This window comes from Periplaneta americana, chromosome 11 (genome assembly GCF_040183065.1).
Source record: "Periplaneta americana isolate PAMFEO1 chromosome 11, P.americana_PAMFEO1_priV1, whole genome shotgun sequence".
In the NCBI taxonomy this organism is placed as follows: Eukaryota; Metazoa; Arthropoda; class Insecta; order Blattodea; family Blattidae; genus Periplaneta; species Periplaneta americana.
In genome coordinates this window covers 162,663,943-162,679,049 of record NC_091127.1, presented here as the reverse complement: position 1 = coordinate 162,679,049, position 15,107 = coordinate 162,663,943, and the positions used below count along the sequence as shown (strand labels likewise).

General features: G+C 34.1%; 1 protein-coding gene across 1 annotated transcript in view; it reads left to right on the top strand.

Moving 5' to 3' along the window:
• Positions 1–15,107, top strand: part of LOC138709536 (esterase E4-like) — a 29,902-nt gene continuing 14,795 nt past the window's right edge. Inside the window, exons 1-6 of the mRNA XM_069840366.1 lie at positions 1–733; positions 4,801–4,944; positions 5,039–5,180; positions 8,119–8,304; positions 12,075–12,271; positions 14,667–14,838. Coding sequence (XP_069696467.1) covers positions 98–733; positions 4,801–4,944; positions 5,039–5,180; positions 8,119–8,304; positions 12,075–12,271; positions 14,667–14,838 — 1,477 coding nt within the window. The 5' untranslated portion in view covers positions 1–97. The remainder of the gene's footprint in view (positions 734–4,800; positions 4,945–5,038; positions 5,181–8,118; positions 8,305–12,074; positions 12,272–14,666; positions 14,839–15,107) is intronic.

Here is a 15,107-nt window from a genome sequence, read left to right as displayed (position 1 = left end):
CGAGATTGTTGTTATGAGCACATGATCAGATTGGCAATGAAACAGTAAATTGCAACAGTTTTTATGTGAGACCTCTTCTTTTTCGTAAAAACTGAAAATGAACATCGCCTGCCTCCTGGTGCTGACTATCGCAGATCAAATTCAAAGTTTTTATAATCAAAATGGATATCTCAGACAACGTAGGATTCTTATACCAAGTCCAGGAAGACAGTTCTACCCAGCCCAAGAGAGCAACAATCAACATTGGAAAATTGCATCGAACTTAGAGAGCGAAGACGATCATTCTGGTATGAAGTACTTGGACGAGGAATATCGTACTAACAATAACGGTCGAAGTTCCATCAATATTCGTGACGATAACTTTGAAGAAAATAAGAAAGATTCAATTGACAAAAACAATAAATTAACTGATAGAGACAATACAAAAAGTAATAATGGAGACAAGGAAAACAAATATGATATTGCTGATAAGATAGTCTATAAAAGATCCTCTGTCGATGGGAAGCCACCTGATGTAAATGGGCAGTTTTCTGGCATCGGCAACGACACAAAGCATAACAAAATACCCTATAAAAGTTCTGACAAAGATGATGAAAATGACCCTAATTTAAGTATCAGTTTAAAGCAAGGAGTTCTGAAAGGCCGTGTGATGTTAACACACAAGAAAAATAAAATATTTGCATTTTGGAAAATACCCTACGCCAAACCGCCTCTGGGACACCTGAGATTCAAAGTGAGTAAATTATTTGTTTTAAATGGTTGTTTTACGACGCTTTATCAGCTGCTGAGATTATATAGCGTGATAATGCTAGCGAGGTGAGCCAGTGTCCATCGCCGAAAGTTGTAAAAACTGTAAATTATGTTTTATTTAACGACACTCACAACTGCTGATGTTATATCAGAGTCACTCGCCGAAAGTTACCCAGAATGTCGTCTTAGTGGGTTGAGGGAAAACCCCGGAAAAACCTCAACCAGGTAATTTGTCCCGACCAAGATTTGAACCCGAACCCGGTAGTTTAAAGGTCACATGTGCTAACCGTTATTCCAGTGATGGACAGTAATGATTTAATTAGGTATTTAGTGAATTGACAATTTTATTTTAAAACTCTAGGATGTTTAAGTTGTGCATGTCTTTGAGTTTTAGTAGACTTCTTAAAAAATAAAACAATTTCAGTTTTTTTCAGAGCTATTTTGTGTAATCAGAATCACTGTTATTCTTATAATCGTATAGCCTAGTAGTAAAATGGGAGCGACAAGGAAAACATCGTTTTAGGAAAACACCTATTCCACAAACTCGTTGTCATTTATACATGGTCAAGCTCTGCTGCGATCGAATACAAATCTCTCTGGTGAAAATCGTCTTCTGAGAGACGTGCGATTAAACCTATTATCATTATCAAATAAATAAATAAATAAATAAATAAATAAATAAATAAATAAATAAATAAATAAATAAATAAATAAATAAATAAATAAATAAATAAATTAATAAATAAATTAATAAATAAATTAATAAATAAATCTATACTAATAATAAATCTGTAGCCGAAATTTTTCTGGTAATTTTCGATTTTCGAAAAATAATTGGTCCTAACATATATAATTAACCACCCTGAAACCGAAAATCACTTTTTTGACATTTTTGTTTGTATGTCTGTCTGTCTGTCTGTCTGTCTGTCTGTCTTCTGGATGTTTGTTACCTTTTCACGCGATAATGGCTGAACGGATTTGGATGAAAATTGGAATATAAATTAAGTTCGTCGTAACTTAGATTTTACGCTATATGGCATTCAAAATACTTTATTTAAAAGGGGGGGTTATAAGGGGGCCTGAATTAAATAAATCGAAATATCTCGCTTATTATTGATTTTCATGAAAAATATTACATAACAAACGTTTCTTTAAACATAATTTCTGATAAGTTTTATTCTTTGAAAAATTTTGATAGGACTGATATTTAATGAGATAAATGAATTTTAATATTAAAATAACTGCCATCTAAGGCGGTGTATTGAAATAAAAAACAAATGACTTCGTCTATAAGGGACCTTGGACACAACAATCGAAAGCTATGAAACATAGCCTACAGACAATGTTTCTGTGTTTGTATGAAGTAATATCGGAAGCTAAATTAACCGATTTGTATAATTAATTATTATTTCATCATTGGAAAGTGTGGTTTCTCTAGATGGACATAATGCTATAATGTTATTACAGTAACTTGTGCGTGAATTGAGGACAAGTAAGATTAAAATAGCTTCTTATGCACAGAAAACTTGATAGGCTATTCTGTATATTCATTTCCTGTATTTCTTAAAATAATGTTTATGAACATATTCATTTTTATCTCAGAGAATTAACGAACAACGAGAGTGTATTGATTTAATATGCAGTAATAGTACTTTAGCTTAGCAATCCATTATTTTATAATTCAAATTTTGACTATGCTCAATTGAATCGTGTTAAAATACATATGCAATAAATGCAATGCAAAAAAATTGGGTAATGAGCCAAGCAGATTATGTTGCGCTGTTGTAAAAGCTGTTCCTCCCGAGATTCAAGAGCTCCCACAACAAATTAAAAACTTTCTAATTCGAGTACATCCGTTATCAACACACTTTTTACATAATATAATATAATATAATATAATATAATATAATATAATATAATATAATATAATATAATATAATATAATAATAAATCTGTACTCAAAATTTTTCTGTTAATTTTCGCTTTTCCAAAAATAATTGGTAATAACAATTAAGAAACATGTTAAAGAAATTGTCATTGCACCAAATGAGTGGTCTCTGGATCAAAATGATCGCATTTTAATATTTTAAATACAATTTAAATTAAGTAACATATTAAACGATTTATCCTTCTATCAAACACGAATGTTCCCTGGATCAAATGTCCTATTTTAATTATATAATTACTTTATATTATATACCTAACGGGTGCAGCGGAGCGCACGGGTACGGCTAGTACTAATAATAAATCAATAAATAAACAAATAAACAAATAACTAAATAAATAAATAAATAAATAAAGAAACAAATAAACCAATAAAGAAATAAATAAACAAATAAACAAATAAATAAATAAACAAATAAATAAATATATAAATAAATAAACAAACAAATAAATAAATAAACAAATAAATAAACAAACAAACAAACAAACAAACAAACAAACAAACAAACAAACAAACAAATAAATAAATAAATATATAAATGAATAAATAAATAAATAAATAAATAAATAAATCAACAAATAAACAAACAAACAAATAAATAAATAAATAAATCATTCAACAAACAAACAAACAAACAAACAAATAAATAAATAAATAAATCAACAAATAAACAAACAAATAAACAAATAAATAAACCAATAATAAATAAATAAATAAATAAATAAATAAATAAATAAACAAATAAACAAATCAATCAATCAATAAATCAAGAAACAAACAAACAAACAAATAAATAAATAAATAAATAAATAAATCAACAAACAAACAAACAAACAAATAAATCAATCAATCAATAAACAAACAAATCAATCAACAAACAAACAAACAAACAAACAAATCAATCAACAAACAAACAAACAAACAAATCAATCAACAAACAAACAAACAAACAAACAAATCAATCAACAAACAAACAAACAAACAAACAAATAAATAAACAAACAAACAAAGAAATAAACAAATAAATAAATAAGTAAAATAAATAAATAAATAAATAAATAAATAAATAAGTAAAATAAATAAATAAATAAATAAATAAACCAATAAACAAATAAATAAATAAACAAATAAATAAATCAATCAATAAATACATAAATCAACAAATAAATAAACAAACAAACAAAAAATAAGCCAATAAATAAATAATAAGTAAATAAATAAATATTACCTTCCTCTCTCCAACATCCTTAACGTTTGTCCGTTTACAAGGCGTTGAATAATATTTACTTTGCCAAAAATACTGACGGTGAGACGTGAACGTTTTGTGGCATGATGCGTTAAAGGTATGCGGAGGCTTGGCTCGTCACAACAGACGGCGACGTACTGTTTTCTGCTTTCTTTGCATTCTACTACATCGGCGGAACAGTGTACAAAGTTTGGAAAGAAAGTATTGTGTTTCTGCAAAGTATCGATTTCTAGATCTTCACAGACATACAGACTTTCATAATTCTCATATTGGTGGCACTCAAATAGTCGTTTGCCTACTGTATATACTGTGGTCACAGAATGTCTCATGATATGACGATGATAGTGCCAGCGAAATGAGTCCATGATCCAGCGCCGAAAGTTACCCAACATTTTCTCTTAACCCTTTCTAACCCAAATTAAATTTACAAGCAATCCATGTTGAAACAAATAGCTGTATTAGGACCAATTCAGTGACCAAGTTACGGGAGTGGCAACATTTGAAACAAAACTATATTGATGAAAATGTATTGAAATAGAAGTTATCCAGCAAAATTTACCTTCATATGTAACACACAAGTATATAAATGCTGTAAAGTTAATTATTGCCATATGGTATCTATAGGTAAGAAAGGGTTAATGAGTTGAGAGGAAAACCCGGAAAAAATCTCAACCAAAGTAGACCCTACATTTAGAAAGACATTGCTTTGAAATGGAAGAGGGTCAATAATTTAATTCACGGAAATACTATGACAGTTTACGTGATAGGCTTAATGTTTTCTATTGATTTATAGGGTAAGTTCCCTTTAATCTTGAATACTAGTTTCAAATCTTAAGCCTGGTTAATTTTTATTTTCAAGGAGCCACAAGAGCCAGAGAAGTGGTATGGAGTATGGGATGCTAGCAGCCCTGGAAGGGAATGCATCCAGAGGAACTTATACGTGAGGGACAGCAAGGTGGCGGGCGACGAAGACTGCTTGTACCTCAACGTCTTCACCCCAAAAGTCAGTCTCCACCTATTGCCTTACTTGACATATTGTAGCCATTAGTTTCAGAAGATATACATGATCGTTTTTGTTCCCTTTCTTTCTATTGTAGATAAGCCTGCCTCTGCTTCCAGTAATGGTCTTCATACACGGCGGGGGCTTTATTTCTGGCTCAGGAAATAACCACGGCCCTGAATACTTCCTGGATAAGGAGGTGGTTCTGGTTACTTTCAATTACCGCCTGGGACCACTAGGTACGTACTTTATTCTATGTAAGCTCTCAAACGAAGTGTTGTCGCTATTCTGCGACGTGCTACAACGTTTATTCTATTCATTTTGTGTGCATCGTTCATGAAAGAGGAAATATCGTCATATTTAGCATAATAAAATGGAAAATATTAACAACCTCATGTCAATCTGCTGAACATTTCTGACAAAATATCAGGCTTCAATTTCTAGAAGACTGTGTAAGAAATACGAAAAACTGCTATCTGGCATGTTTTCCGTCTTCTTCTTCTCCTTCTTCTTCTTCTTCTTCTTCTTCTTATTCTTCTTCTTCTTCTTTGGTGTTATTATAGTAGTGTTATATCCAGTAATTTTGGCTGATTAAGAGAAACGTCAAGCAAAATAGTACATTATGCAACGAGCCTGTAATGAAGGTAATTAAGAAGCGAGTATGGATATTTATGAAACGAGCGCAAGCGAGTTTCATAATTTTCATACGAGCTTCTTAATTACCATTATAGGCGAGTTTCATACGACTTTTCATGCTCGACCATATTTCTAACTTAATATTATTAATTTTTTTGTATCTGACCTTGACCAATGTCCCGTATGTTGTGACATGTGCGCAGACGCGAAAGTATTGATTTTTTTCCGAGGAACAGATGTCCACATTGACCTTGCTAGGCCATAAGAACCTACAGAGATAACATTGAAATAAAATTAGACATTGAAAAAAAGAGATGACAAATTGAATTTATTTGAATATTATTTACAATTAACGCTAATTATTATAGTAACAGAACATAACCTTCTGCGACAGTATTGGATTTCCAGCCTCCGTCACTTTTCGCTAATTATCTTTCGATTGCATATCCGAGAATAATCGATACTTGCGGTTTTATAACGGTAGAAAGCTGACCTGTCATTGGCTGAACAGTTGTAACCTGAGTCGTCATTGGCTGAAAGACCTGACCTTTAATGAGTAGGTGTACTTTAATGACATGCATTAAAGGTCTGCTACCAGGTGTATAATTACTACGTTTCGGCATGGTCGAGCATAAAATTACAATTGTCACAGATGGAATACTTGCTGAATAACTGAAAGTAATTATTACAGTAAAATCTTGGATAACGAGTACGAAAAAACTTTATTTACTAGTTATTACTAAATTCTAATCTTCTTTTATGGTTTTAAGCTGCGGTTTGTTTATGGCGGTCATCGCCGGACGCACATCGCTGGCGATTGTCGCCTGGAGTTGCTAGCAGTTAAAATGAAACCACACGGTTTCTTTACAGCGATGATCGCCAGCCAACGTAGATCGTTGGATGCGACGCAAATCGCTGGAGATGGCTTCTGACAAGGCTCCTAAACTTCTCACAGGTTGCATTATTATCGAGCTTGTTAGCAAGGGATTGACGGGGAAAGGAGAGGGATTCTGACGTCAGAAGATAGCTAAGCGCGCCAAAACTCAAATGCTTCAAAGCAGTATCTCGTGTTTTTTCTTGTTTATGTTGTTTAAAATGAATTATGCCAGGTCAAAGGTGTGCTGTTACGGTATGCAACAATTCTAACGATAAAAATACCATTCCTAAAGATTTAGGAATTAGAAAAAATGGGTAATTACGTGCAAAAGACAGGATAAATTCAATCTTGATACAAGCAGAGTATGCTCTGATCATTTTAAAGATTACGATTTTGTTCCTGATTTTCGAGCAGCATTAATGAAAATAAAGTCGAAACGACCGAGAATGTTAAAGCCTACAGGTAAGTTTAAATAAATCACATAGGCCTGTATAAGTAGCCTATGTTAATACCATCTTTGTATAATTAGATTAGGTTCATGTATGTTAACCTATAAATTATTTTCTCTTTTTTGTAATCTCTGCTGGCTCGTAGCCTACATAACTTACAATTAATAAAATAATCATGCTACTTATACTAACAATCGCAAATCAAAGGGGTGGAGGGTTAACGACTGATACTAGTGATGTTTTTTCACTATCTCATTATGTTGATTTTATATTAACCATTTACGACATTTTGTCATTATGGCATAATCAGTGCGTTAATCATAACAGCCTTCAGTGACAATTCATTGTTGAATTATAATGATTATCGTAAATGAACGTGTTGTTGACATTTCATTACCGGTACATGCCCCTTTTTCCAAATTTTAGAATGAGATATTAAAATCAATCAATGTTAGGATTTTTATAAACGTACATTTAAACAAAAACCCTACCATCTTGGCGGAATATTATAAAAAGAACCAAAGAATATGTGGCAATGTTTGTACATAACGTTCCACGTGAAATTTCATTGTTGATTGTATGGTCAAAACTAGGTTCTTTATACGACTCTAGTATGTGAACACAAGACTGGAAACTAGCAGACGAAAACGGACGGCAGACACTGAGAGCAGACGAATTGTTAAGACATACAGAAAAATAATGCAGTGACAAGTACAGCTTTTATATACACGGTATAAACACTTTCAACGTATTTATTTCATTCCATGATACGTACACACTTGGTTCATATTCCTTGTAATGTTTTTATTTGAGGCGATTATGTTTATAATGCACGCTTATCATTGAAAATAAAGGACCAATCAGCATGGACTCTTCACCCGTCATCAGCCAACTAGCTATTTGATTGGCTATTGAAAGACGACATAACCTATTGAAAGTATAGAAGATTTGGGCTTCTGAAGCAAATTCAGGACGCACATCGCCAATATCGATAATTAGAGAAGGCCATGTAGAAATATTGAATCGAATTATGGCAGCAAAACAAATGAGAATTGATAACGATGTGCGCTGATAAAGAAACAACTTCCTGACGATAATCGCCGGCGATGATCGCTGTAAACAAGCCGTAGCTTTAGGAGTGAAAGCAATTAAAGGAGTAAATTTTTATTATGTATCTTTCTTTCTTAAAAATATAACTCCTATTTGTGCCCATAGGTTTCTTGAGTACAGGTGACGCGGAGTGTCCTGGTAACAATGGATTGAAAGACCAGGTGGCAGCACTGAAATGGGTGCAAGAGAATATCGGTGCTTTTGGTGGCAACCCTGGTAGAGTGACGATATTCGGGGAGAGCGCAGGTGGCGCTAGTGTGCACTATCATATGCTGTCACCTCAAAGTCGAGGTGAGAATTAGTGCAGTCGTTGTACAGCTGAGTCGAAATAATTTACACACAATGAAGACAGATTAAAATGTCTTTAAAGTAAGTGACCAAATAAAGCTAAATAAATTACTAGTTCCGCTTGAGAAACATACGGTAAAAAAATCAAATACTTTTAAAAGATAACTTTATCTGAAGTCACACAGAAAAATATAATAATGGGCTACTATCTTGTTGCTTTTAAATGCCTCCCTACCATTATTTAACTGTACTCAATATACAGTGTGTTAACGAAATATGAAATTTGCTAATAACTCTTTATATATTCATTTTATGAAAAATACCAAAAACAATAGTTCCTGGAGATATCTAACTAAAACTTATGGCTGTGGTCTCACAAAAGTATTGATTCATGTACAGGGTGTAGCATAAAATAACACTTTTTTAAATGGTGCTGAATATTAAATTTTACATGTTTGAAATCCCCATTCAATTTTACATGCAAACAGAAGTTTGACTCAGCATAAATGATGAATACTCTCTTCTAAATGTTATGGTTCTTTCAAGTGCTTTGATAATGTAACAAAATATGAACGTGTGTATTCATATGGAGTAGGCCATGAAACAAACAAAACAATAACATAACTGTTTCAGAGAATGTTTAAAATTATAATAAATGTTCAAAGTCAGAACCATTCACTACCAAACAATGCCCCAGTCTATCACGAAAGCAGTCCATTGCCTTTCTCACAGTTTCAGGAGTGATCAATTACATCTCATTACTAATTCGTAACTTCAGGTCTTCAATACTGTTCGGTTTTTCACGATATACACTGGACTTTAAGTAACCCCACAGGGAAAAAATGCAATGGGTTGAGGTGAGGTGATTTAGCTATCCATTCAATGTGTCCTCTTCTTCCAATCCATCTACTAGGGAAAATTTGTTAGAGGAACTCCATTACTCTTTTACCACAATGTGGAGGTGCACTTGTTTTGTTTAATATATGGCCTACTCCATATGAATACATACACATTTATTTTGTGTTATATTATTAAAGCATTTGAGAGAACCATAATATTTAGAAGAGAGTATTCAGCATTTATGCTGAGTCAAACTTCTATCTGGACATCATTTTATTTTTACTAACATTTCTAATAATAACCCGGCTATACTTTTGGATTAACGGTTGAGAACCGGAAACACTATGTTACCCCCTTCCACGACCGGAGTTTGATGATACTGGCGTAAAATACAAACAAATCACTTTGCTATGTATAGGAGGGAAGAAAAGTAGTTAATCCATTTACGTAAACTAGGAAATATCAGGATTTTGAATTTGATAATTTTCATTAAGTTTTTCTTTAATCAAAATACAGTACAGTATTAACAATAAGTGTTTTTACTCACGAACTGAGCTATCCATGCGAACATATTCATTGTGCAGTGTATATTATACTGTCTACAGCACATTACTTACTTACTTACAAATGGCTTTTAAGAAACCCGAAGGTTCATTGCCGCCCTCATATAAGCCCGCCATCGGTCCCTATCCTGTGCAAGATTAATCCAGTCTCTATCATCATATCCCACCTCCCTCAAATCCATTTTAATATTATCCTCCTATCTACGTCTCGGCCTCCCAAAAGGTCTTTTTCCCTCCGGTCTCCCAACTAACACTCTATATGCATTTCTGGATTCGCCCATACGTGCTACATGCCCTGCCCATCTCAAACGTCTGGATTTAATGTTCCTAATTATGTCAGGTGAAGAATACAATGCGTGCAGTTCTGCGTTGTGTAACTTTCTCCATTCTCCTGTAACTTCATCCCGCTTAGCCCCAAATATTTTCCTAAGCACCTTATTCTCAAACACCCTTAACCTATGTTCCTCTCTCAGACTGAGAGTCCAAGTTTCACAACCATACAGAACAACCGGTAATATAACTGTTTTATAAATTCTAACTTTCAGATTTTTTGACAGCAGACTGGATGATAAAAGCTTCTCAACCGAATAATAACACGCATTTCCCATATTTATTCTGTGTTTAATTTCCTCCCGACTGTCATTTATATTTGTTACTGTTGCTCCAAGATATTTGAATTTTTCCACCTCTTCGAAGGATAAATCTCCAATTTTTATATTTCCATTTCGTACAACATTCTGGTCACGAAACATAATCATATACTTTGTCTTTTCGGGATTTACTTCCAAACCGATCGCTTTACTTGCTTCAAGTAAAATTTCCGCGTTTTCCCTAATCGTTTGTGTATTTTCTCCTAACATATTCACGTCATCTGCATAGAAAAGAAGCTGATGTAACCCGTTCAATTCCAAACCCTGCCTGTTATCCTGAACTTTCCTAATGGCATATTCTAGAGCGAAGTTAAAAAGTAAAGGTGATAGTGCATCTCCCTGCTTTAGCCCGCAGTGAATTGGAAAAGCATCAGATAGAAACTGACCTATACGGACTCTGCTGTATGTTTCACTGAGACACATTTTAATTAATCGAACTAGTTTCTTGGGAATATCAAATTCAATAAGAATATCATATAATACTTCCCTCTTAACCGAGTCATATGCCTTTTTGAAATCTATGAATAACTGATGTACTGTACCCTTATACTCTCATTTTTTCTCCATTATCTGTCGAATACAAAAAAACTGATCAATAGTCGATCTATTACGCCTAAAACCGCACTGATGATCCCCTATAATTTCATCTACGTACGGAGTTAATGTCTACAGCACATTAGTGTACAATATAGAGTAAATTTAAATTAAAAATAATCATAATATGGATATTTAAACACATTTTTGAAAAATGGTGGCCATCCATTTCGATACAGGCTTCAATTCTTTTGTGCATATTATCTCACTATAGACTATTGTACCTAATTCCAATTTCGTCCTTCGTACCAGTAACTCGCTCTTTTTTCACTAGAAAACGCGACCATATTTCTGGAACGTACTATACTCACTAACTCGGTACTGTTTGTTATGACCGTAAGGCTACTATGACTGTATATGCGACCTTGGTTCTGTGTGGAGGACGACTGAACTTCATTAGTAGAAGGGGTGGGAGTGAAGTACATTAAAAAACTCAGGTACAATAAAAACTGAAGTAAAAATAAAATGATGTCCCTGTATTTGTATGTAAAAATTGAATGGAGATTTCAAAAATGTAAAATTTAATATAGGGTGCCATTTAAAAAAGTGTTAATTTTTTTGCCACACTCTGTACATGAATAAATACTTTTTTGAGACCACAGCCATAAATTTTAGTTAGATATCTCCAACAACTTTTGTTTTTGGCATTTTTTCTCATAAAATGAGTATATAAAGAGTTATTAGCAATATTCCATACTTAATTAACACTCTGTATAAAACAATAAGCGATATGCTGAACAGGATTTTTAGCCACATCTGCAGATACTATGCATATAGCCCTAAGTCTATGAAAACGGGAAGGAAAATTTTGGATAGCATATTTTACGAGATCGTGTTTTGCCTGTTGTTGCGTATTAAGGGAATGAGTTAGTTTGTCTTCTTGGGACATGTGACTGAACTAAGGAGCACAAAAATTTTCTTATATTTCGCGGTTTGAAAGGTTATCGTTGCCGATATGCGACCTACTTGCAAGCTGATGCATAGCTTAAGAATTCCACTCCACTTGAATCACGTCCTTAACTTAAATTCTTAAATTGCTCTCTGCTAAAATTTAAAGCAAAACATCAGAGTCTTTGTGTATTGCAGCCGACTGCCACCACTCATCGAGCCTACTTTCTCGCTGCAGGTCTGTTTCACCGAGCTATTTCTCAGAGTGGAACTGCTCTTTGTCCGTGGGCCATGTCTTCCAAAGAACAATCTCAACGTAACGCAGAGAGGCTTGGTCAGATTCTGAAATGTCCAACTAACCACACTGTTGATCTTATCAACTGTCTAAGGAGAAAGGCAGCCAGCGAGATAGTCACGACTGACGTGAAATTCATGGTGAGCATGAGATATCAAAGTATTCATTATTTTCTTAAAAAATTTAGAAAGTAATCATTCGGCGTTCCGGCATCTTTTTGTTGCATATTTAATCGTGGAACCGAAATGTGTGTGAATAACTATATTTTAATATAATTTATGCTCGACCATGCCGAAATGTAGTAATTATACACCTGGTAGCAGATCTTTAATGCATGTCATTAAAGTACATCTATTCATTAAAGGTCAGGTCTTTCAGCCAATGACGACTCAGGTTACGACAGTTCAACCAATGACAGGTTAGCTTTCTACCGTTATAAAACCGCAAGTATCGATTATTCTTGGATATGCAATCGAAAGAGAATGAGCGAAAAGTCACGGAGGCTGGAAATCCAATACTGTCGCAGAAGGTTATGTTCTGTTACTATAATAATTAGCGTTAATTGTAAATAATATTCAAATAAATTCAATTTGTCATCTCGTTTTTCAATGTCTAATTTTATTTCAATGTTATCTATGTAGGTTCTTATGGCCTAGCAAGGTCAATGTGAACATCTGTTCCTCGGAAAAAATCAATACTTTCGCGTCTGCGCACATCTCACAACATACGGGACATTGCTCCAGGTCAGATACAATAAAATTAATAATATCAAGTTAGAAATATGGTCGAGCATAAAAAGTCGTATGAAACTCGCCTTCATTATAGGCTCGTTGCATAATGTACTATTTCCTTAGAATTCCGCTTATACCTTAAAAGTCTTGGTTTGACGAAAAGGAGGTTAAAAACGATAAAATTCCCATACAGTGAACAGTAATCATCTCACCGTCCGCTATTTTTTTTTTAATATTCTACATAGAGTTCCACCACCTTTTTCTCCATAAGAAAAACACACTGGTTTTAATAATAATAATAATAATAATAATAATAATAATAATAATAATAATAATAATAATAATATATTAAGATAAAAACAAGTCAGTGTGTGACGATGTCGTGGGCATTCTGTAAAGTGTGTCGTCAGTCAATCAAAAAAGGTTGGGAACCACTGGTCTAAGGCATCATGCCTGGACTCATGTGACGAAATGTGCGCTGGTTTGAATTCTCTTGGAGGAGGAATTACTTACTTACAAATGGCTTTTAAGGAACCCGAAGGTTCATTGCCGCCCTCACATAAGCCCGCCATCGGTCCCTATCCTGTGCAAGATTAATCCAGTCTCTATCATCATACCCCACCTCCCTCAAATCCATTTTAATATTATCCTCCCATTTACGTCTCGGCCTCCCTAAAGGTCTTTTTCCCTCCGGTCTCCCAACTAACACTCTATATGCATTTCTGGATTCGCCCACACGTGCTACATGCCCTGCCCATCTCAAACGTCTGCATTTTAAGTTCCTAATTATGTCAGGTGAAGAATACAATGCGTGTAGTTCTGTGTTGTGTAACTTTCTCCATTCTCCTGTAACTTCATCCCGCTTAGCCCCAAATATTTTCCTAAGCACCTTATTCTCAAACACCCTTAACCTATGTTCCTCTCTCAGAGTGAGAGTCCAAGTTTCGCAACCATACAGAACAACCGGTAATATAACTGTTTTATAAATTCTAACTTTCAGAATTTTGGACAGCAGACTGGATGATAAGAGCTTCTCAACCGAATAATAACACGCATTTCCCATATTTATTCTGCGTTTAATTTCCTCCCGAGTGTCATTTATATTTGTTACTGTTGCTCCAAGATATTTGAATTTTTCCACCTCTTCGAAGGATAAATCTCCAATTTTTATATTTCCATTTCGTACAATATTCTGGTCACGAGACATAATCATATACTTTGTCTTTTCGGGATTTACTTCCAAACCGATCGCTTTACTTCCTTCAAGTAAAATTTCCGTGTTTTCCCTAATCGTTTGTGTATTTTCTCCTAACATATTCACGTCATCTGCATAGACAAGAAGGTGATGTAACCCGTTCAATTCCAAACCCTGCCTGTTATCCTGAACTTTCCTAATGGCATATTCTAGAGCGAAGTTAAAAAGTAAAGGTGATAGTGCATCTCCCTGCTTTAGCCCGCAGTGAATTGGAAAAGCATCAGATAGAAACTGACCTATACGGACTCTGCTGTACGTTTCACTGAGACACGTTTTAATTAATCGAACTAGTTTCTTGGGAATACCAAATTCAATAAGAATATCATATAATACTTCCCTCTTAACCGAGTCATATGCCTTTTTGAAATCTATGAATAACTGGTGTACTGTAGCCTTATACTCCCATTTCTTCTCCATTATCTGTCGAATACAAAAAATCTTATCAATAGTCGATCTATTACGCCGAAAACCGCTCTGATTAGAAATAATAATAATAGCGAAACAACTACCTTCTAATGTTTGGGCTGAGATAGTCTTGTGTGTGGCCAGGAATGGAGTATTCATCCCATGGTGCCGTTCCGGCCAGTTGTGGAGCCCAATATTGGAGGAAATGCTTTCATTGGAGTCTCGCCTTTGGTCCTGCTGAATACTTCCACGACAGTGCAACACGTTCCATGGATGATCGGAATCAATTCGGAAGAAGGGGCTCTAGTTGCCTCCAGTGAGTATCGTGTTCATAGTGCAAGGACAACGGTTTATTATACTATGTACGGGCTATTCCATCTCAAATCGACTGAAATATAGAGAAAATTGACCTTACAATTTCTAAAACCAATGAAACTTTTTTTGTCCGTAGAGAACTGTGATACAATGCTTTGTGCAAAGTTTGAGGCATCAGAACTTCATAGTGTTTAAATTAAAAGTATTTAAATTTATCGTATTTTCATAAAATTAGCAAATTTAAACTGTTGTAGCTTCGAAACCCCTTCA